Source organism: Galleria mellonella, unplaced genomic scaffold (genome assembly GCF_026898425.1).
Source record: "Galleria mellonella isolate WM207_F2 unplaced genomic scaffold, CSIRO_AGI_GalMel_v1 utg65, whole genome shotgun sequence".
NCBI lineage: Eukaryota > Metazoa > Arthropoda > Insecta > Lepidoptera > Pyralidae > Galleria > Galleria mellonella.
In genome coordinates, this window is record NW_026442138.1 from 11,051,441 (window position 1) to 11,073,585 (window position 22,145).

The following is a 22,145-nucleotide window of genomic DNA, read 5'->3' on the forward strand; positions in this document are numbered from 1 at the left end:
ACTATCATGCCTCCGCTCCCGAGAGGGAAGTATTTTTTTTTCTATCCACTCTTTGTCGTACATCACACGTAAACGTGCGTTCGGGAATCCTGAATATAAGGTTAAATATGTAACTTTTATCGGCTATATCCGATGATATAAATAGCCACATCTCTCACTTTCCAGACCAAGTATGTTTCCAGTTGCACTACGAAAATAATTACTTGATAAATCTCTTAACCAACTCGGACGTCGAGACTTTTGATCTGACATAGGTAGGTTTTATAAATTTCCCTGAACCCTTATGATTTTTCCAAGGGACCCTTGTATTCTGCCGCACCTCTTTTATAAATTGCTGATGTACAATAAGCTACTATCAGCGTTTACACCCTCCAGACATTCGTAACCCCCGTTTTACTATAGATGGGTCTGTAATATTGAGAACTGTATCTACTGAATTATTAAAGAAAAGAGTGGTCTTTGTTGTGACCCCAGATGTTCTTTGTATGGTATCTTACGAACATAACATAAAGTTTGAAGACTGAGCATTAGATGTGGCTTTGTGGTTCTTTGTAATTTCTCCCCTTTGGTAACTCTACAGATAAGAGTTACCAAAGCGAAGACATTGTACAAGTCTTCTATATTTTATCCCTCTATTAAATGTTCATGTTATTATCGTAAAACAGCTGTGCATTCATGGCTTTGTTTCGGTTTGAAGAGTGAAATATGGCAGTGATAGGGTATGGGGTGCTGTGGATGTCTAAGTGTATAGATATTTTGTTTGTAGGCGTCCGTTACCACTTTCCACCAATTTACTAGTACCTGTATATACTAATAAGGATATTAAATAAAAACCCCTTTAACATTTTGTAATGTCATACAAACAGGTTTGAAGTTTTATTACTATAAATAAAGGTAGTATACTGTTTACCTAGTAAACAGTATACAGTGTGAGTATATATTATTATTTATAATGCTTTCCATATAATACTCATATAAAATAGTAATTACCGAATTTCTTCATAATTCATATCTCGACTTTATTGCAGTACCCATACTAGACTAGAACGTTAATCCTTACTGACACAGCTGGCCTTGGAAACCACAGTTATTTATGGATTCTTATATTAATCTTCTAAGCTCATAGATTAAGTTTCTCCATGAATTCTCGAGGTTTCCATCCGTCATCTACAGTTAGCCTTTAAGATAATCGCTAACTGTATATCGGTAGTCATAAAGAGCGTTCACGTCGAAAACTGACAGTGGCTACTAGTACATTTGTGAATTTTCAAAAACAATTTTTAATATTTCTAAATTTAGCAAACAAAAAAAAAATAGAGTATGTACATTTATAGCAAATTTTTTTATAGAATAAAAATAGATTTGTAACCATACTTGTTGCGGCTGGCTTGGTACCAATGAGAGATTATAGATTGGTGTAAACTTAATTAGTCCATCATGAGGAATTAATCAACAATTAACCACGATAGATAAGGGGAACCGCTTTGAGGAACGTAGTGGGGCCGTTCGACTTCATTACAATTCTTTTCCTGTCGTATTATAAATGTTATAGTGCTTTATAAATTAATAGAATCTTTTATGTTATCCTGAAGATGAAATAAATGGTGATTGATATATTGTATTAAATCCAGAAATTTAATTAATCACTAGTAATCTGCATTATGTCGTGTGGTCCCAGCATAGAATGGGCCACCCTTTCCTTTCCCGTGGGTATCGTAAGAAGTGACTAAGGGAACTTAATAGTAGTGGAACGGGCGGCAGCATCTCTCCTAAAACGTGGCCAAACTCTAACTGTAGTCCAAAGGTAACCCGCCTGCCAAGCGTGGCACCTACTGACAAAACCCTCCAATAGAGGGAGGCTTATGTTCAGCAGTGGACAGTTAACGGCTGATATGAAGATATAGTGAATCTGCATATTAAGAATACTAAAATTTTTGCTCTTGAAGCAAATATAAATATAATTGATTCATTCATTAAGTTTCAATTTATTAGACTTTAAAATACAGCAAGCTTCCCCACTACACGACAGTTGGGGGGAAAGGGATTGTTAGTGATGGAGACAGAATCCCATTGCTAGCAATATACCCAACCAGGTCGACCTCCTCGCGGTTCCCCCTGGAAACTATCATGGATAATTCCTGATGAATTCATCATGATAGGCTAACTGGCCTATTTTCATTCTCATCTATCACCCTTTACTGGTGCTCCAACAGCGTATTCCGTCAGCGCAGGCGGTGTTACCATTCCATTTTCACCCATAAAAAACTACACGACAGTTGATCTGTCGTGTAGTCTAGTAAATAAAGTCGTACTGTCTAGTAAATAAAAATAAAATCAATGAAATTTACCAGAGGGAGACTTTGAATAAAACCTCTGTCTCATTCGTATTGCTACCGTTAAGCAGTTGTGTTGGCATGACTGTGTTTCGGTTCGAAAGGTGGGATGTGGCAGTGAATTTGCAAGATACAGAGATATAGCACTTTAGTTCTCAGGAATGCAACGCAGTGCGAAACAGTATATTCTGTTAAGTCCATTGTACTGTTTATATCTATAGGCGACGATTATCACTTCCCATCAGGCGGGCCGTCAGCTTGTTTGTCATTCTAAATTGTATAAAAAATGTATTAAGTTAGTTACATTTCATTAAATATTACAAATGTTAATTTCTTATAACAGCCTGATAATATTTCAATGTGTTTGTTAATATTTTTTTCATTCATGTTCATTCATTGGAAACTTTTTTGTTTCCATTCAAAACAAACGAGTGGAAATTCTCATTTGATATTCTGTTATAAACAGTAACACCTAGTCATTATATCGCTGATGCAGCGTTATCCCAGTTGAGCAATTTTAGCTTTGCGTATATTTCATCCATGGCAAATTTAATCCGTTATGCTCTACAGTTGATGGTTTGGACCCAGTCATCGCAATCGCCAACTGTTATTAGGTATTTTATAGCACATTGTAACTGTTCAGTTGTTTGTCTGACCTGTATTTGGGGCAGTTGGAACAATTAGTCTTTTTTTTTTATTAAATATAAAACCCTATTTGCAGTTTAATTTTTATTTCATCATCAATCATTTCATCTTAAATACGGTGCTTTTGCAATTTTTATGTCATTCAAATTTGCACTTTTTTATACTACTTTGAATGGCAAACAAGCTGACGGCCTACCTGATGGAAAATGGTTATCGTCGCCTATAGACATGTGCAGTATCATGGACAGAACAGAGTATACTGTTTCGTCCATGATACCCTCCATGCGTTGCCATTCCTGAGGACTCAGATGTTATTCCTCTGTACCCCGTAAATTCACGCCATATCCCACCCTTCAAATCGAAACATAGCCATGCAAACACAACTGCTTTATGGTTGATACACCAATGGGACAGAGGTACCCAAGCAAACGACTTTTGTACAGTCTCCCTCAGGTTTGAACTGAAGAATACATTTGTAAATATCATCATCATCATTATCATCTTCCTGTTCTTATCCCAATTAATAAAACTGATACGAAAGTAAACCCTATAAAAATATAGTTATCCTTACTAGTATCCTTATTAATATTATAAATGTGATAGTGAATTTGTTTGTGTATGAAAAGATTGATGAATGTGGAAGAAGCGAAATGTCGCGTTCCATTGTTTCTGCCTACCCTAATGGGAGACAGGCGTGACAGATATGTATGTATGTATGTATATATGAATTTGTTTGTTTGTTACCTTATATCACCTTGACGGCTTAATCAATCACTATGAAATATGGTATACACATATTATAGGTGATGGAGAAGGATCACTAGCGTCATCGTCATATCAGCCGTTAACTGTCCACTGCTAAACATAGGCCTCCCCCGTAAGATGGGTTTTGCAATAGTTGCCACGCTTGGCAACCGTAGTAAGGCTTTGGTGATGTTTTAAGAGGTACGTTCCTGCACATCCTTCGACCATTCAGTTCCCTAAGTCATCTCTTAGGATACTCACGGTAATTGAGAAGGATATAAGTAACTTTTATCCCGGTCACACGGATGAAGTCGCGGGTATAAGCTAATATTAATATAAAACCAAGACCAATACGGGAGTAAACTGTGTCGTTTAAAAAAATAGTCATAAAAATAAAAACAATGACTGTCGAATAAAGAACCCTCCATCTTTGGATAGTCACTTAAAAAAACAAACGCTGCACCGCCCATAGAATATTATTAACACCTCCAATTAGAGTGCCGGTCACTGGCACGCCACTAATCTAGCTAATTATATTAATGCCCCTAGAGGACGTTACTAATCATGACTAAGACCCGACCACAAGAGATTAACAATTACAAGGGTTAAGATATATTTATCATATCAACAATCAAGCGATAATAATGACGGTATAGGTGTAGGTGAAGGACTAGACCTTAGTTTAGATTTAGACGAATAAATAAGATAAATCATATATTTTTAAAAGTTTCGTAAGCACACATTATATTTTTATGTAATAACTACCGGTTTGGAGGGGGAGGGATTGTCAGTAAAGGAAAGGTCCGCATTGCTATCGATATACTCCATCAGGCGAGCGCGTATGACAAGATTGATGAATGTGGAAGAAGCAAAAGAGGTTTGTTTGAATCGAAGCATTTGGCGTTCCATTGTTTCTGCCTACCCTAATGGGAGACAGGCGTGACAGATATGTATGTATGTATGTATGTATACTCCATCAGGTCGAACTCCACGCAGTTCCCCCTGGAAATCGTTGTGACTAATTTGTCGTTGAATTCGTCACGATGGACTAACTGACCTGCTTTTTGATCCTCACCTATCATCTCTAACTGGTGCCCCGCCAGTGTATACCGATAGCGCAGGTGGGGTTACCATTCCATTATCATCCACTAAAAAAAACTACCGGTTTAATTTACGCGCAATTAGGTCGAAAACCCTCGACTAGTTTCGGAATCAATTCGTGATTCTTAGTCATTAGCGACTGTGCGCGAGCACGAATTGATTCCGAAACTAGTCGAGCTTTTTCGATCTATTTAGACGTAAGTTAAATCGGTAGTTATTACATTAAAATCATATATTGTTTGAGTGGCGAAGACTAGAATTACGAAATAAAACAAACTGTACAGGAAACGAAGTAAAAGATGAATGGGTAAAGTTAGAGAACTTCAGTTCGATTCTTATAGTCAATCGTAAAAGATTTTGGGCAAAAAAGGTAGAAGTAGATGGATGTCGTTTATTTAGATATCATTCATTCAAAATGATGATCACTTTCAAATGACTTCAAAAAAAAAAGGAAGTTTTCAATTCGGTTGTATTTTTTTATGTTTGTTACCTCAGTTATTAACCGATTTTGAAAATTCTTCATCTAAAAGGATATAAGTGCAGTAGTTTAGTTTTGAAATAAAAATACCCGGTTTTGCCACAATGCAATTTGGTTTTTTTTTTTTGTGGAACAGAATCTGAAATTATGTTTAAACTTAATTCCCATACGAATGTATGATTTACAAGCAGCACGATACGTTCATAGGAAGAATGAGGAAATTCCCATTGTATAATACAAAATATACCTTTTACCAAATAAACCTAGATTTAATGAGCTTATTCACCGGGACGATCTAACTCAATTGAATTGGCAACGAATCGAATAAACGTCAAATAGGCGTTACCTTTTATTTGATCTCTATACGATGTGATTTCGATTTGATCCCAATTCGTTGAATCAAAGTCAACCCGTTATCGGGTCTAGAATAAATTTTGGATGTGAAAATAAATTTTGATTAATCATGATAATTCCAATATCGAAGACAATTTATTTGTTCGCGTGACGCTATCACACAATTGCTTCTAAGATCGTGTATTTGATATAATGTGCTCGGTGATAAGATAACCGTTCACGCCTAAATCTTGCGATATCTGACTACTAATCGGGTCATACTGGTGCTACTCGGATATCAGACTAAAAATACTTAGGTATTTATTTATTTATTATTTATTGCACAATAAAATTTGTGCAAATGGTGAGATTAATGCTGTATGACAGTCTCTACTTCTAGCTAACCATTAGGTGAAAACAGAAAACGTTTGAGGGCCGTGGTGGCGAACACAAAAAAAAAACTTTTTAATATAAATTTAGAATAATAAATATCATTCCGCAAATAATATTATAAATATATACAAAATACATACATCCAAAGGTTGCCTGGAAGAGCTCGCTTTTAGCGATAAGGTCTTCCATTGTTTTCTCATTGTGATTATTTATTGTAATTGTTTATATTTATAATAAGTTGACGATCCACCGTCATTGTGAAAACCACGATCACTCTGCCAAGAGTGTACGACTGAAGAGAGAGATAATAAGTTTACTATTGTAATCTTTTGGAGGAAACAATAAAGAGTATCTATCTATCTACATGTAATATACCTATTTAACTAGCAAGTAATACATAGAGATGAATTTGTTGATATAACAAATAATTGAACAATTTTCTTTTGAATCTTTATGACAGTAACAGTAAACGAATTGGACATAAATACAGAATGATGCGATGATGTTGCGAGAAGACTGTGAGTTGAATGATAATTACGGGAATTAATGGGAATGAGTCTGTGATATATTTCTATAATCTCTTTAATTTTTTTATAATCACCATAAAAACAAAGAAGCTGAGAATTTAAAAGAAACGATTCAGACAGTTTAATGTCTATCAAATTATCGATTGTACTAGGGGAAGTGATATACGTCTGGCACAGGAATCCAACCCCAACCCCATAATCAGGGGTTGCTTAGGCTCCCCTTGGGTCCACCCAAATAAACTTCGTGCGACTCCGCGTGCCCCATGTGTCTGCCTTTTCAGTTCTAAGAAATAGTTCTGTCTAGGTCGGGGTCGGGTCGACTCCACATTGTCGGAACGTTTATGTATGAGCGTTTATTACTTTTATGAAGTTTGTATAAGCTTTATTGTACATTCACATTAAATATAGATATCAAGTTATAGAGAAAATGACTAGGTACTCAGGCGGATTTGTCCCTTGAAAGAGATTTCTTCCAGTCATTCTTGAAAATCTGATTGGAGAAATTATCTATAGGGTTTGTATGTAAAGCGTAACATACGAGTATGCCATATAGTGCATAAATAATATGATATATATATTAAACTATAATTAATAGCTAAATAATTAGTAATCTAATACACATACATAAATTACACAAACACACACACACATATGTATGTGTGTGCTTGTATATATATATATATATATATATATATATATATATATATATATATATATATATATATATATATATATATATATATATTAGTTTGAATCAAAGCTTTTGGCGTTCCATTGTTTCAGCCTACCCTAATGGGAGACAGGCGTGACAGATATGTATGTATGTATGTATATCTGTATATTCTTTACTAATTAAAGAGTGACTGTTTGTAACAGATGAACACAAAAACTATTCAACTGATTTTATAAACTCTTTCATCTATAGAAGATACATTATTAGCTAGTAACGTAGGTTATAATTATTTTCGAAACTTGTATGCGACCCGAGCGAAACCACATTGGATCACTAGTATTAGTCACTATACCAATGCTATACTCTATTAGTCATATATATGGTCAAATTACAGCTATTTTTAATACATTTACATTTCACCTTGTAGTTGACGACCAAAATTTTTCATTCAATTTTGATTTTCTTTAATCGATTATCAATTTGTCAAGTGATAATCTTACAATCGATTTATTTTGTATATATATCATGTTCGCGGTTTTGGGGTGGCGCAAAGGCGTCCCTAGCCGCACCCAAACCGACTGTCTCATATGCTCCTGTCCGAGTAAAGTTGTCGCAAGTCGATCATCGATAATTTGGTGGGGAATCTGCGATCTGGAAACCTTTTTTCTGACTTCAAAAAATCATTAACATTACGACACGCTATTTTTACAAATTCCAACATGATGTGTTTAAATCAGCTGATCATTGTTTATTTGCGGTAACCGTTTCATAATATTTGCTTATCTCACTGTACGCCTTGTTTACCGTTCGTTATGGAGTGACGCGATAGCGACCCCCGACCTCTCGAATTATGAAACAGTAGCAATATGTTTAGGGTTGATGCGTATTTATTACAGTCGAAATTCGACCACAATCATGTTATTGTTCACGTTAATTTATAAGCCTTAACGGCAACGTAAACATGTTTATTTTGTACAGGTTTGTCTACGTACATACAGCTGGATACAGTAAATCCTAATGATAATAGGGTCATTCCTCTCTTTTTTTGTAATAAATACTAAAAATACTTTGTATTATTCTTTAAGTAGTGCAATAAAGAGTAAATAAATAAAAAGATATATTTTTGATGTTTAAATCTTGAGGGGGAATCTAACTGACAAAGGAGTAACACGAAAATATGGCGTAATATTTGCAAAATAATTATCAAAATCGATCAACAATTAGTGCAAATATTGAGTTTCAGTATATTTACACTGTACACAAAAATAATTACAAATGTATAAAGACTAAAACATTCTTTTTGAAATCGTTTAAAAATTGTAAGATAGCTAAATATTGGAAAATGAGACTTGTAAATATAACTGTCCAAGACAGTAACGTCAGCTTTATTTCTACGATTTGTTATGTTATACTACATAAAGTTATGTAAATAGCGAACGAGTCTATGACGTGGTAACCCTAACGGAGGTTGTATAGAGCGGTGGTTGGGTGGTGCGCGGGGCAGGGCGAGAGGCGGTGGCGGCGACGGCAAAGCGTGCGCGCGCACTGCGACGAGTCACCGCCGAGACCGGCGCGTGGCAGTCCGGCCGCCCCCGCAGCTCGCACCGGTCCCGGCGCTGCCGGGCTCCCGCTCGGATGCCGCTGCCGGCCGCCGCCTGCGATGGTCCACGCCGGGCCGGCCGCGCGCGCGCCCTCTCGCGCGATGTTCGCCGCCGCTGAGAGCAAACCGCGTCGTGCCGTCTCGCCGCTCGGTATACCCAAGTCTCCCTCGTTCCACTCGGGCCTCGATCTCGTCGCTAATCAAGCGGTCACCAAGCGCTCCGAAAGTGTATCTGACGTAGCGCGCGCGTTTCGCTTCGCGCTGTTTGCCGGCACCGGCATGGAGGGCCAGGGTCCACCGCAGAAGGCGCCGTCGCCGCCGGACGCGCGCAGCCCACCGCCCCCCGCCGCTGCCGCCGCCGCCGTCTCGCCCGAGCGCCCTACGCTGATTCCCAACACAGATAAAGAAAGTTTGATGGTGCAACTGCCGCTACTGAAAGGTTCGTCAGCGATGATAGGATCCTACAACACTGTTCACACCAATCATACACTTGAACAAGTCAGAGGTTTCAGTTTAAAAGACCAAGGTCTGTTTACAAACAGTTCTTGTTGATTGACTTTTTTCGATACGGTCCAAATGTCCGCGGTTATTTTGAACATCGATAAATCGTAATACGATCGCAATCCGTTAGCTCATCACTTCGTGTAATGGCGATTTCCAGTTGTTATCGCACATAACGTCATCGATTGTAAAAGCGACACGCTGTAATAGCAACAGACTTGCTGATACCGCCCACACTTTGTAATTAGCAACCTTGAGATGCTCGCAACCGCCAAAATCGAACAATGCCTCCCGCTGTAAAACAAATTAGTTTTAGTATACAGATATGTGTATACCTACATAGGATAGCTAAATGGCGAAAACGCCGCTGAAATATATCGACCCATGGGCGGTCAGTGGACGGCCCTGCTCTGTATGCTATGGAAAATAGATTGACGTCCCCGCATTCTGCAGTATTTCCACTAGCATTATACATGCAATCAAATGACGTTTACAACGTATAAAGAAGGGTAACTCAACTTTGAAAAGGTTACCGGCACTTTATCGAATACATTTAAATATGATTGTTTATAATCAGTGTGCGTGGGCTGCTGTCTATTTTTGCGGACATTGTTTAGACTGAGTTGTGAGGCAGATTTGTTTTTTATTCGCCATGTGCCATCAGCATTCATACAAGAATGTGGTTTTGCGAATATTTTTAATTCTCCATGTGGGTGTCTTTAGGACTCATTTATTTATGTTTAACCATTACAGATCGCTAAAGTTTTACTTAAGATTTAGTCTGAAATTATAAAAAAAATTGCTATACAGAATCTATAGAATACTCAATTGGTACAAAAAAAATACTTATAACGTTTACATAATTAAATTTTAACACAGAGTAATGAATATAATTAAAGATTGTGTTCCACAAAAAAACTCGACTGCAGTTGTGACAAAATGTGTTATTTTGATCTAAAAACTAAACTGCTGAACAGATTTTAATAAAATTTGTATGGGAATAATCTGTAAGTATATTTATTCAGATGAAAAAATAATTTTCCCTATCGGTTTAGAACTGACGGTGTTATGATATAAACAAAAAAATGCAACCGAATTGGATTTATTTTTGAAGTTTGTTGAAAACTTCTTTAAACTATGATTATTGATTATGAAACAATTAGGCTATATAGAAGCTGCTTATTACGAAAGTGTCTGTTCATCTTAAAATTAGCAGTAAAGAGAACTAATCCTTCTATTACACAATAAAGGAACCAGAAGGAGACTATAAAAAAGTAATCTGCATATACTTTACCTGCATAATAAAACAATGCTATTCTCTATCTATTTAACCCCGTATATGTATTACCTAAATATACATAATTCGCGGCTTTGCTCGCATGAGTTGAGTTAAAAAGTATCCCGTGTTAATCCAGGATAAGGTTCTTCTTTGTACCAAATTTCTTTGAAATCCGTTCGGCTGTTCAAGTGCGATTCAGTAACCAACATCCAAGTACGATTAATCCGTAACCAATCGAACCATGGCTCCCTCAAACCTGTACCTCAAACATCCCTTTACAAGTGCTAATTTAACTTCACGTTTAATAATAGTTGAATCAAATCTTGCAAATATCTTCAAAACCAATTTCCGTTCGAGGAATTGATCTATATCTATCAATTTTTTCCACACAGACGTATCACGTGTCATGTTTTTGGCAGCAAATTACGTATATTGCGTCGTGTAAAAAAAAAAAAACTACATTCTATTTTCTTCGTATAATTTATACTACTCGTATTGTAGAAAAAAAAAATGTGATTTTAAAATAAGAATTTAGATGAAGAATTGTGTTAAAAATGTGATTTTGTGTATATGCGGTCTGAAACACCATTTCAGTAGATTACAATAAATATATTTATTTATTTATTTATTCACGTATGTACGTGTACAAGGCAGACTTAATGCTAAAAACATTCTCTCCCAGTCTACCTTAGGCATGTATGAGAATACTCGATTGCGGTACTAGTAATAATTGATTAACATACATATATAAACTTACATACATAAATAAATATATATGTATAACAATTATACTTACACATATATAAGATATACACGAAGATGAAAATAATAGATAATACTTACTGTATCAGCTTGATTTTTCTTAAATAAGTATGTATTTTATAGAATAAAAAAAAGTATAAGAGTGAGAGAGGGAATATATTACCAGAGGGAGACTTTGTACAAAAGTCGATTGCTTGGGTATCTCTGTCCCATTCGTGTTTCTACCGTGAAGCAGTTGTGTTTGCATGACTGTGTTTCGATTTGAAGGGTGGAATATGGCGTGAATTTACAGGATACAGAGGAATAACACCTGAGTCCTCAGGAATGGCAACGCATGGGGGGTATCATGGGCGAAACAGTATACTCTGTTATGTCCATGGTACTGTTCATGTCTGTAGGCGACGGTTACCACTTTCCATCAGGTAGGCCGTCAGCTTGTTTGCCATTCTAAGTTGTATATAAAAAAAAAACAATACTACGTCTTAGATATTCGTTCTATTGTTGTGTTTTATTGAGATTACTTATACAAAAGACTTTAATTATTTTTTCAATTTGTCCAATGTATAAAATTACACCGCGCGTACGGCCTGACACCTGTGGTTGCTTCATGCTTGACTGGTTACCTAACACAACTATCCGTATTTGTATAGAATCATTAACAATTGTATTTGTTCTGTGTTTGAATAAATTTAAAAAAAGAATACTCGATTTTCAATGACGTTGAATAAATTAAAAAATAAAAATACGTAATCTAATGTAAATAGAGCCATTTTCTCTTCGCTCTAATTCTATCACATATAGAATAAAAATTCCTCGTTATAGAAGAGAAAAGATGAAAGTAGAAGGAAAAATATGTCATGCGATTATAACCTGTTTATAATTGCCAGCTAAAGCAAGCCGCAAAATATATTGTGCATCGTAAGACGAACAAATTTTTTGCATTATCATCCGTATAATCAACCAAGATGATGATAAAGGGATGATGCTCATTCTTTTTTCAGATAATCATTCCATTCGCTCCCACTAAAAAAAAAGGCTATGAGTGATGATGACGATGGTATTTTTTTCTCAGATGCGCCAGCCGCTGAGAGAGAGCAGCTCTTCGTTCAGAAGTTACGGCAGTGCTGCCTACTGTTCGATTTCGCCGATGAACCGTTGTCAGACCTCAAATGGAAGGAAGTGAAACGTGCCGCCCTCCTGGAGATGGTGGAGTATGTGACGTCACAGCGCGGCGTCATCACAGAGGCCATATACCCAGAGGCTGTGAATATGGTGAGGAGTTGTTTTTACCATTATATTAGCTAATGGGCAAGGTGGACGGTTACTCATGTTAGTATTAGAACTCTGATCCTCCAGATCTGTTTTAAAAAAATGTATTCTAACATATTACTCTCACACTGTCGCATAAACGCGGGTAAACGCTCGCCCATTAATCGCATTGTTAACGCTTATAACTAAAATTTCAACTCCGTTGATATTATTTCGGAGCGTAATGGTCATTCGCGAGACTTATCGGTGGTCTACTTGAGATGGAGGAATGATATTTTGTTGTTGATGTTGTATTTACTTATTTATTATTTTATTTTTATTGCTATATTTCAATTTTTAAAATATTATAACACCAATTTGGAAGTTCTTTGATTTTGACTGGATCACTGGTACTCTTTAAATATCTGTCATTCATGTATGTGTATATGTTTGATTTTGTACAGGTAGTTGCACATAACCATTTTGCATATGTTGTTTAGTAATAAGTGGCCAACGTCGTTGGTGGCACTAAAATTATTGATATTTAGATACATATGTATGTATATATATATATATATATTATTGTGTCTACTGTTTGTTGACCTAAATAAAGAGAAAAAAAATATCGAGTGCATTGTCGAGAGACAATATCTCTGTATATGGGATATATTAAGAAATATTGACATGAGAAGTCTTACTTAAGAGTAAGAGAGGATGAGGCAGTATTTTTTAGAAATTTTGTCTGTCTGTCTGTCTGTATATTTCTTCCGGTATCATGCAAAAATTACTGTACGAAAATGGATGCGGTTTTCACAGTTGTATTCTTAAATGTCTAACTTAAAAATTGGTGTATGTTTTATCGTGATACGCTTTCTAGATGTGTAGTGTATACTTCATTGTATTTTTTAGTTCTGAAATTCCGCATGTACGAAGTCTAATGTCAAAAATCTAGTAATTTATGTAATCATATAATATAATATTGTAATTAAAAAGGGATAAGACCTATACAGCGTAATAACTAAAAGCAGTAAATTATCTATTTAAATAAAGATCACTATATATTATTTAACTACTTTATCTTATTTAACATTAGATAGAGAGTAACAAACAAAATGTATCCTCTAGCAACTCCATAAATTAATATGAACATATAAAACCTACTTCAATATATTCCATAAATTATAAAAACTTTCCATGAAGTGGACAGACAGCTTGTTTGTCATTCCAAGTTGTATAAAAAGTGTAATTTGAGAAAATGTACCAAACTTTTGTATTAACTCTCGCCCATATTCTCTTGTAGAAAATAATTAAGTTTTTAACTCCATTTATTTCATTCTTTAAAGAGTTAAATTAGAAATAGAAACTTAGTTGAAAAACCAAAATAATACGTGATATTGTAGTATTTCATTTGAAATACTGTTAACTTGTTCTAAAGATATTTTGATATACTTACTTGTTTAATAAATGTTAAAGTGCCTTCTGACGTCTTAACGAGTCGCGTCGAGAGAACGTCAAACTGAACCAATTATTGTCAAGTTTGGCATTTAGATAACAAGAAGGATTATTTTCTACTGGACCCGATATATAGGAGAACCCTATGTTCACCAGTGGACAGTTAACGATTGATATGATAATTCTCCTCAACTCTATCCACAACTCCCACACCAATACCAAATCTCTTACTGTGCAAGTACAAAAAGATTTTACAATACAATTGACAGTATATGTATATTAGTTATTCTGTATTTATATATATTTATTTTTATTTATTTGTGTGTAGAATCGACATCACTAGCGAGTCCGTCAGTTGGAATGAATCATCCGACGTTGCTAGCTCATTCTCTTTACATTTTATCGATGTCGATTTCATTGATGAATTCGTTTGCCACTTGTCTAGAGAACCAGATATGTTTACCGATGGTTTATATGTTTTTTTTTAATGGGTGATGATGAAATAGTAGTAGAACCCCGCCTATGCTAACGGTATAACCAGTGAGTGATGATAGGTGAGGATAAAAAGACAGGTCAGTTAGCTCATCATGATGAATACACTTGAAATTTAACACGATGGTTTCCAGATGGAGGCCGATCTGGTTTGGTATACTCGTATTGCTAGTAATGGGGCACTTAGTCTCCATTATTAACAACCTCCCCCCCTCCCTCTATATGTAGAATTAGCTGGGGCGGGTCTCGTATCCGTACTATGATAATGTTACTATATATAATGTTACTATATATTATATGAAAGTTAGTTTATTTATTACCTCTTGCCACCTTAATGACTCGACCAATCGTCATTAAATTTATTATATACATAGTATTTGTTATAATGAAGGGCATAGACTGCTTTTTATTCCAGTCAGTCAACAAATCTTGTAAAAATAGGAAAGAAATCGGGAGTAAAATCTTGTAGGTCATATTGTTTTGGTTCCAGCAAAAAATATTATGTAAATACGCAGGCACAGTTAGTTATATGATCAATATGACTAAATTGAAAGTTGGTGAAAACTTCGTTCCAACGCATTAAACTGCGCATATTAATTTGATTGATTTTGCAAATGTAACCAGTAGGTAAGTCGCGAATGAAATCGAGCGATCACCAGTTATATTCTTTTTCAATAGAAATTAATGACAATCGAATAATTTTACTGATCCTATTATACTCGTAAGACAGTTTGCATATGCCCAATAGTAGTTATAAATAAATTAGTTGTTTTGTATGTTGCGATTTGTTACTACAATTTATTTGTCAACCGACTTCAAAAAGAAAGAGGTTCTCAATTCGATTGTATTTTTTTGTGTTTGTTACCTCATAACTCCATCAGTTCTAAGCCAATTTGTTTTTTTTTTTCTATAAGCATATACTTACTGATTGTGGTCCTCTAGAAATTTTATAAAATCGATTGAATAGTTTAATTTATTTATAAAAAAAAAAATGGTTTTGTCACAATTGAAATCGGTTTTTTTTTTTGTGGGTCACAATCTTTAATTATGTACGTGTGGGGTGTGTTTAAGAAAGAAGAAGAAAGAAAATAATTAGTTTTCGTGACAATTGTAATAGAAATTGGTTATGTTTTATCTATCAGAATAGACTATACATTTAATTGTACAAAATCTCGCATTAAGCATATGAAATTGCTTACATTAAATAAAAAAAAATCAATAAGCTCCCGAATACATAATCAAATGAGATGGTAAGCCAAACCGATGTATAGGTTTACCCTCCTATAATCCCCCTTTTACTCCAACTTCACGAGGAACCATATTTAATAGCCTCAAAGCATGCGATGATTGTTTTTTTTTTTATTCTTATATTAAATCGGTGAATCATTACTTACGCGGTATTCCCTAGTTCATTTGAATTAATCAATTTTTTTTAAATTACTCGTTACAAACGAGTATATAACTTGCTTACATTCGATATATTAGGTATATTTCCCTCTCACAATTTGATAATGATTTTTAAGCTTGGTATTGTTCCCAGATCTTATTTTGGTTACAGTCATTAAACATTTGTTTATTTATTTAATTGGTTTCCATGGCACGATTTTACGATAAAAAAATAATGACGTTTTTTATACAAAAGTTCTTTTTACCCTTTTAAGTGGTTTATATTGCCAGGAATGTTTTAAAACTTGACATTGTAACTTCCTGTAACTAGCTTTTACTCGTGTCTTCGTCCTAGTAATTAATGTTTATTTATTTATCTCTTTTGAGTACAACTTTTTTGAGTACAATGAAACACTTAAAATTAATACCATAGATACATAAAAGTTGTAGAGAACTGGTGTCTGAACTGGGTATCCGAAGAACCCGTATCACAAACTGTATCATAAACTGTTTCATGCCAGGACTCATCCCTGGCATGAAACAGTTTATAATAATAAATACAATGAAGAATATTGACTGGAATAAGTTCACTGACTAGGATAAAAAGTAGCCTATGTACTTCTTCATCTTATATAGTGTATACCAAGTTCCATATTAATTAGTTAAGCCGCTAAGGCACTAAAACATTTTTTTATGACGCTTGGAAAGGCAAACAAGTTTATGGTTTACCTGATGACAAGTGGTGACCATTATCGATAATTATAAATATTATGCACAGTGCATTATGTGTATAATGCCCATGCTACTCTATCATGCATTGTCTTTCCTAATTACTATAGTGCTATGCTTCTGTATCATGTCATTTCACTGCCATATTCACTTCACCCTTCAAACTGCACACACCTTTTGGAGAGAGACAGCTTGTTAATAATGGAAACATTAATTCCCATTGCTAGCAATATATTTTCTCAGGTCGACCTCCTCGCCGATCCCCCTGGATACCATCGTGATTAATTATTGTCAAATTCATCGCGATGGTCCAACTGACCTGCTTTCATCCTCACCTATCATCTCTCACTAATGCCCCGCCAGTATATACCGATACCGCAAGTAGAGTTACCAGTTCATTATCATCCATTAAAAAAATCCAAACTTACCCATGCATGTTTAATGTTGGGAGAAACATGGATGGGACAGAAATATCTATGTAAACGACCTTTGTACAAAATCTTACAATAATGTACAATATTTTAAGCAGCGAAAATAAAAGCTACTGTCTAATTAATTTGCGCCTCAAATAACACGAGTTCACGCCATTATATCGATTCCAATACATTATCACATGACATTAATGTGACCTATTATTCGAGTATTATCATTTCGATACTTTTGTAGCTGTTTTTTTTTTGTGGTTTAAGTATTTGTGTGGGCTGCCGAAATTGGATATCTATAAAAAATGAGTACTTACGTAGAAGCTTGAAAGTAGCAATGATAAAAGATTTAGTGGATGAAATAGAATGTTAACCTCGCCTGCGCTATCGATATACACTAGCGAGTGCCAGTTAACCGACTTCAAAAAGAAGGTTCTCAATTCGGTCCTTTTGTTTTTTGTTACCTCATAACTCCAGCAGTTGTTAACCTATTTGAAAAATTCTTTTTTCATCTGAAAGGATATATTTACAGATTTTATATAAGTTTTATTAAAATCAGTTTAGTAGTTTAGTTTTTAAATCAAAACAACTGGTTTTGCCACAATTTTTTTTATGGAATCCAATATAAATAATGATGGATGCAAATGGAATAACCTGAGCTATTAGAGTACAGTGTATACTAATGTAGATGTAAGATGAGGTTAAAATTAGATTGTATCAAATTTATCAAGAATTGACCACGATGGTTTCTAAGGGTGGTGGGTCCCTTTGGAAGTCGATCTGATAGGGTTACTAAAAATATACTATTGTTGACGATTAGTTGAGTTCTTCTAATTTCTTTCCTCATCATAATTTGTATACATTAAATTCACATAACTCTGTCAAGGAATAATTTTATGTGCTAGGAATCTCCCCAGATGTCAATTTACCATATATAATTAAATAGCATTTTGCCTCTACTTTGTATGTATGGATTTTAGAAGTAGGCAAACCAATGGAGCTGCTTTTAAATGGCGTATCAGGATAAGACATTCATCACGTTAAGTTAAAACTTCGAAACCACGACTGTGATATCCAATTTGATACAGTAGTTTTTGCGTAATACCGGAACAAACAGACAAAATTTCTAAACGAGACAGAAAAAATAAATATTATAATTATATTATCTCGACTATTACTAGAACGAGAGCCATTACAAGATATCGACTAACGTAGCGTTCATTTTCCTTATTGTAGGTCATTTATAACGCTTATTATTTACTAATTGTTGTGACTTGAGATCTTACTACGTATAACAATAGGTCATTTATATCGATGATATTTCATAAAAGCATATACATTTTATAGTGGTAAACAGCGTTATTATTTAACTATTACAGTGTTTATTCGTTAATTAGGTATATCAGATTTGTTTTACGAAAATAATACTTACAAAATTATATAAAAATCTCGTAGAAAATTTATTCTTACAGTTAATAAAGTTAATGCCATTTTAAAAGAAATTGATGAAAATATTGCATTATAAAATACTCGAAAAAATACAGTCCTTTTAAGATTTTTTCTAGTGTATTAATATTCGTATTTATTGAGGTGTTTCTATATATTTTTTTATATCTACAACTGGGAGTAATAAACAATTTGACACACCATGTCTCTTGACGTCTGTCTAGACATAAATAACCCATTGTTTTTCTCATGTGTTGCCAAAGATAAAGTAATAGTAATACCTCGTACTTACGCGCTTACTGACTGAGCGATAACCACGTAGGTCGGAGTATATAATTGCTTACGTATTCCTGTGAGCTCTGTATCCTGTATGCACATTAGCTTAACAATAGTGAAGGGGGGACGAGTGAGTGAGTAATCCTAGCTTTCAAACAATCCAATCGACGAGATTTAAAAATCGTGTAGCTGTCGATGTATTATTATATTAATTTGTAATTTTTTTTATATCCTGTTACAGTGTGTGTTGAACAAATATTATGTATTTCGGAAACTTCAAATCTGTTCGTAAAATAAATATGTATAAAGGTCGAATTTTATTGAAGTTTTTATACAGACCAATTTTTTATGTCTGTACTTACTAAACAAGCCAAATAAAAGTATATTATATTTAATCACTCTTAAAATTTGCTAACATTGTTATTAAGTTATTGTTGTTACTGTATGTTTTAGTGCAATAAAGAATATATAATAAAATTCTTTGCGTAAAATACATAGATGGACTGGTCTTAGTATAAATTCTTGCTAATATTATACATGTGAATATATGTTTGTTTGCTACCTTTTAGCACCTTAACGGCTTAATCGCTATGAAATTTGGTGCACACGTATTATATGGGATGGAATACAGAAGAACATAGACGTACATTTATATCTCGGCTAGTGAACATATCCTGGTCACGCAGGTGAAGTCGCGGGTAAAAGTCAGTTACACACAATAACGAATACTCCCGGTTATTGCTGATACTAGAAAAAAAAATATATAAACTACTAGTTTAATCCTATTAACATTATAAATATGAATGTTTGCAATGATGCATGGATGGATGTTTGTTACTCTTTCACGCAGAAACTGCTAAACAGATATGAATGGAATTTGGTTCACAGGTAGATTAAATGTTAACATAACACATATTTTATGTACTAATTCACACGGGCGGAACTGCGAGATACAACTAGTTCATTTATATTGAATCTTTTGTCTCCAGTTCGCGATAAATCTATTCCGGACGTTACCACCATCTTCCAACCCGAACGGCGCTGAGTTCGACCCTGAGGAGGACGAGCCCACGCTCGAAGCGGCCTGGCCTCACCTGCAGCTAGTCTACGAGCTGTTCCTCCGGCTGTTAGAGTCGCCAGACTTCCAACCAAATATCGCTAAGAAGTATATTGACCAAAAATTTGTATTACAGGTGAGATGCTAAGGTAACATAAATCATAAACATTAATATATAAAAATAGCTAGATACCCACTCAATCGGAGATTAACAGCTCTAAAAATAAATTTAATCAAACACTAAAACTGTTACATTTACAAAAAGTGTGTATAGTTTTAAATCGTGGCGGGAAATCGATAGATTCAAGGGGTGTGGAAACGCACTTTGTTGTGATATATAATATGAGAGAACTGTGGTCAACAATAAATGATGGATGAGATGGAGAACATCCTCATTACAAATGATGGTATTCTAAACATTGCAGTTGTTTCTAAAGATTCGGCTACATTTCGAACTACAGTCGAATGTGCTGAAATTGGCCAAAATGATCTTACAAATTGTGTAAAAATATAATGTCTAGATATGTACGTTTCTTATTTGCTGTATTCATTCGACTCTATTCACGACGACCTATTAGAACTATTATTTTAAATTCGGAATAGTTTTAAGCGTATCTTTTGTATTGCATTGTGAATCTTGATTTTTTTATATCAATGATACATTAAAAATTTTAATATGATACAAGTGCTTCAATTTTATCTCTATAACCTAGATATATATCAATGTAGTCTAGACGTATAGGTATGATCGGAACCCTATGAGTGTCTGATAAAACAGACAGACACTTTCTATACATTAATTAATATGAACTAACTAATTTAGTGTCATAATCGATATCAGTAATGAAGAGGAATTCGTAAGTGTATATAGGACCTGATCGATGGAACTATCAATTAAAAGGGTTCACTTCACCCGAACAAATTAATATAAAGTGCCACATTAATACACCAGTTGCCGGCTTCTAAAACTCGGGTGTTCTTGGTTTCTTATTATAATGACAAACCATCCCACGAAGGAAAGAGTTTGTTAGTAATGGAGACTGAGAATTCCATTGCTAGCAATATACCCAACCAGGTCGACCTTCTCGCGGTTCCTCTAGAAACTATCATGATTAATTTCTGATGAATTCATCATGATGGGGTAACTGGCCTGTTTTTATTCTTATCTATCACCCTTTACTGGTGTTCCACCAGCGTATCCCGTTAGCGCAGGCATACCATTTTTACCCATCAAAAAAAAAAGAAAAACTACACAATGGTAATCAACGAATTATGACCCATTAATGCTTTGATTTATACCACTTGGAATACATTATTATTATATCGTTAGGCATGAGTACAATTGGTACCACTTCGGCATCTACTCGCATATATTTATTTTTTTATGAATGGAAATGAAATAGTAACCCTGCCTGCGCTATCGGTATCTATACGTTGGCGGCGCACCAGTGAGTAATTATAGGTGTGGATGAAAACAGACCAATTAGCCCATCGTGAATTCTGTAAAAATTAATAAACGATGGTTTCCAGGGGGAACCGTGTGGAGGTCGACTTCATAGGGTATATTGCGTGTAATATAGCTGTTAAACCCCATTACTAATAATCCCTTTCCCCCACTCGTGAGTTCCTCTATACATTGTAGGCGGAAAAATGATCATAAAACAATTTTTACAGAAAATGTATGTTTATTTATTTTAGTTTCAATTGCTGTTATTAAGATCTTTCATATCAAATTTTCTTAAATGTTCCCACAATTCTTTTTGTACAGAATCTAGTCTCATATTTTTAGATAATCAATACCTTGAAATATACGTAACATATCCGACCGTACCTTGTACGTACATCCTGAAATATGTAAGAGCTCATTAGATACGCTCCATTAGGATTCCAAATATGTTAACGATATTTTCCATCATCGGAGATTTAGTCATAAATTCATATCAAAAGATGATATAATAATAATAATTTAATTTGCAATGATTTTGGATATAAAACATTTGATCTTATTCGATTAAAAGTACCTTACAAAATCTACTTAGGTCAAGCGTGTAAATATTGAAAACAAAAATTACAATAATTTAATTTTAAAATTTTTATAATAACAATAATAATAAATAGAATTTATTTTCTCTTCACAATTCATCGCAGTGAGATACAATGAGACATGCTTATATTAAAGTAATCAAATTATAAATATAATTGTGAGAGACTGGTGCCTGAGATAGGTATAAGAATACCTGTATTACAGGTCACCAGGGCCTCACTCCG

General features: G+C 34.6%; 1 protein-coding gene across 4 annotated transcripts in view; it reads left to right on the top strand.

Annotated features, from left to right (window-relative positions):
- The window catches only part of LOC113510955 (serine/threonine-protein phosphatase 2A 56 kDa regulatory subunit gamma isoform-like), a 71,807-nt gene that overhangs the window by 31,815 nt on the left and 17,847 nt on the right, over window positions 1-22,145 (top strand). For 3 of the 4 annotated variants that reach the window (XM_052900588.1, XM_052900589.1, XM_052900587.1), the window contains 2 exons: window positions 12,442-12,641; window positions 19,810-20,013. In XM_052900588.1, coding sequence (XP_052756548.1) covers window positions 12,442-12,641; window positions 19,810-20,013 — 404 coding nt within the window. Of the gene's footprint in view, window positions 1-8,760; window positions 9,267-12,441; window positions 12,642-19,809; window positions 20,014-22,145 lie in introns of those variants that run through there. The other variant, XM_052900590.1, reaches the window with a different exon arrangement.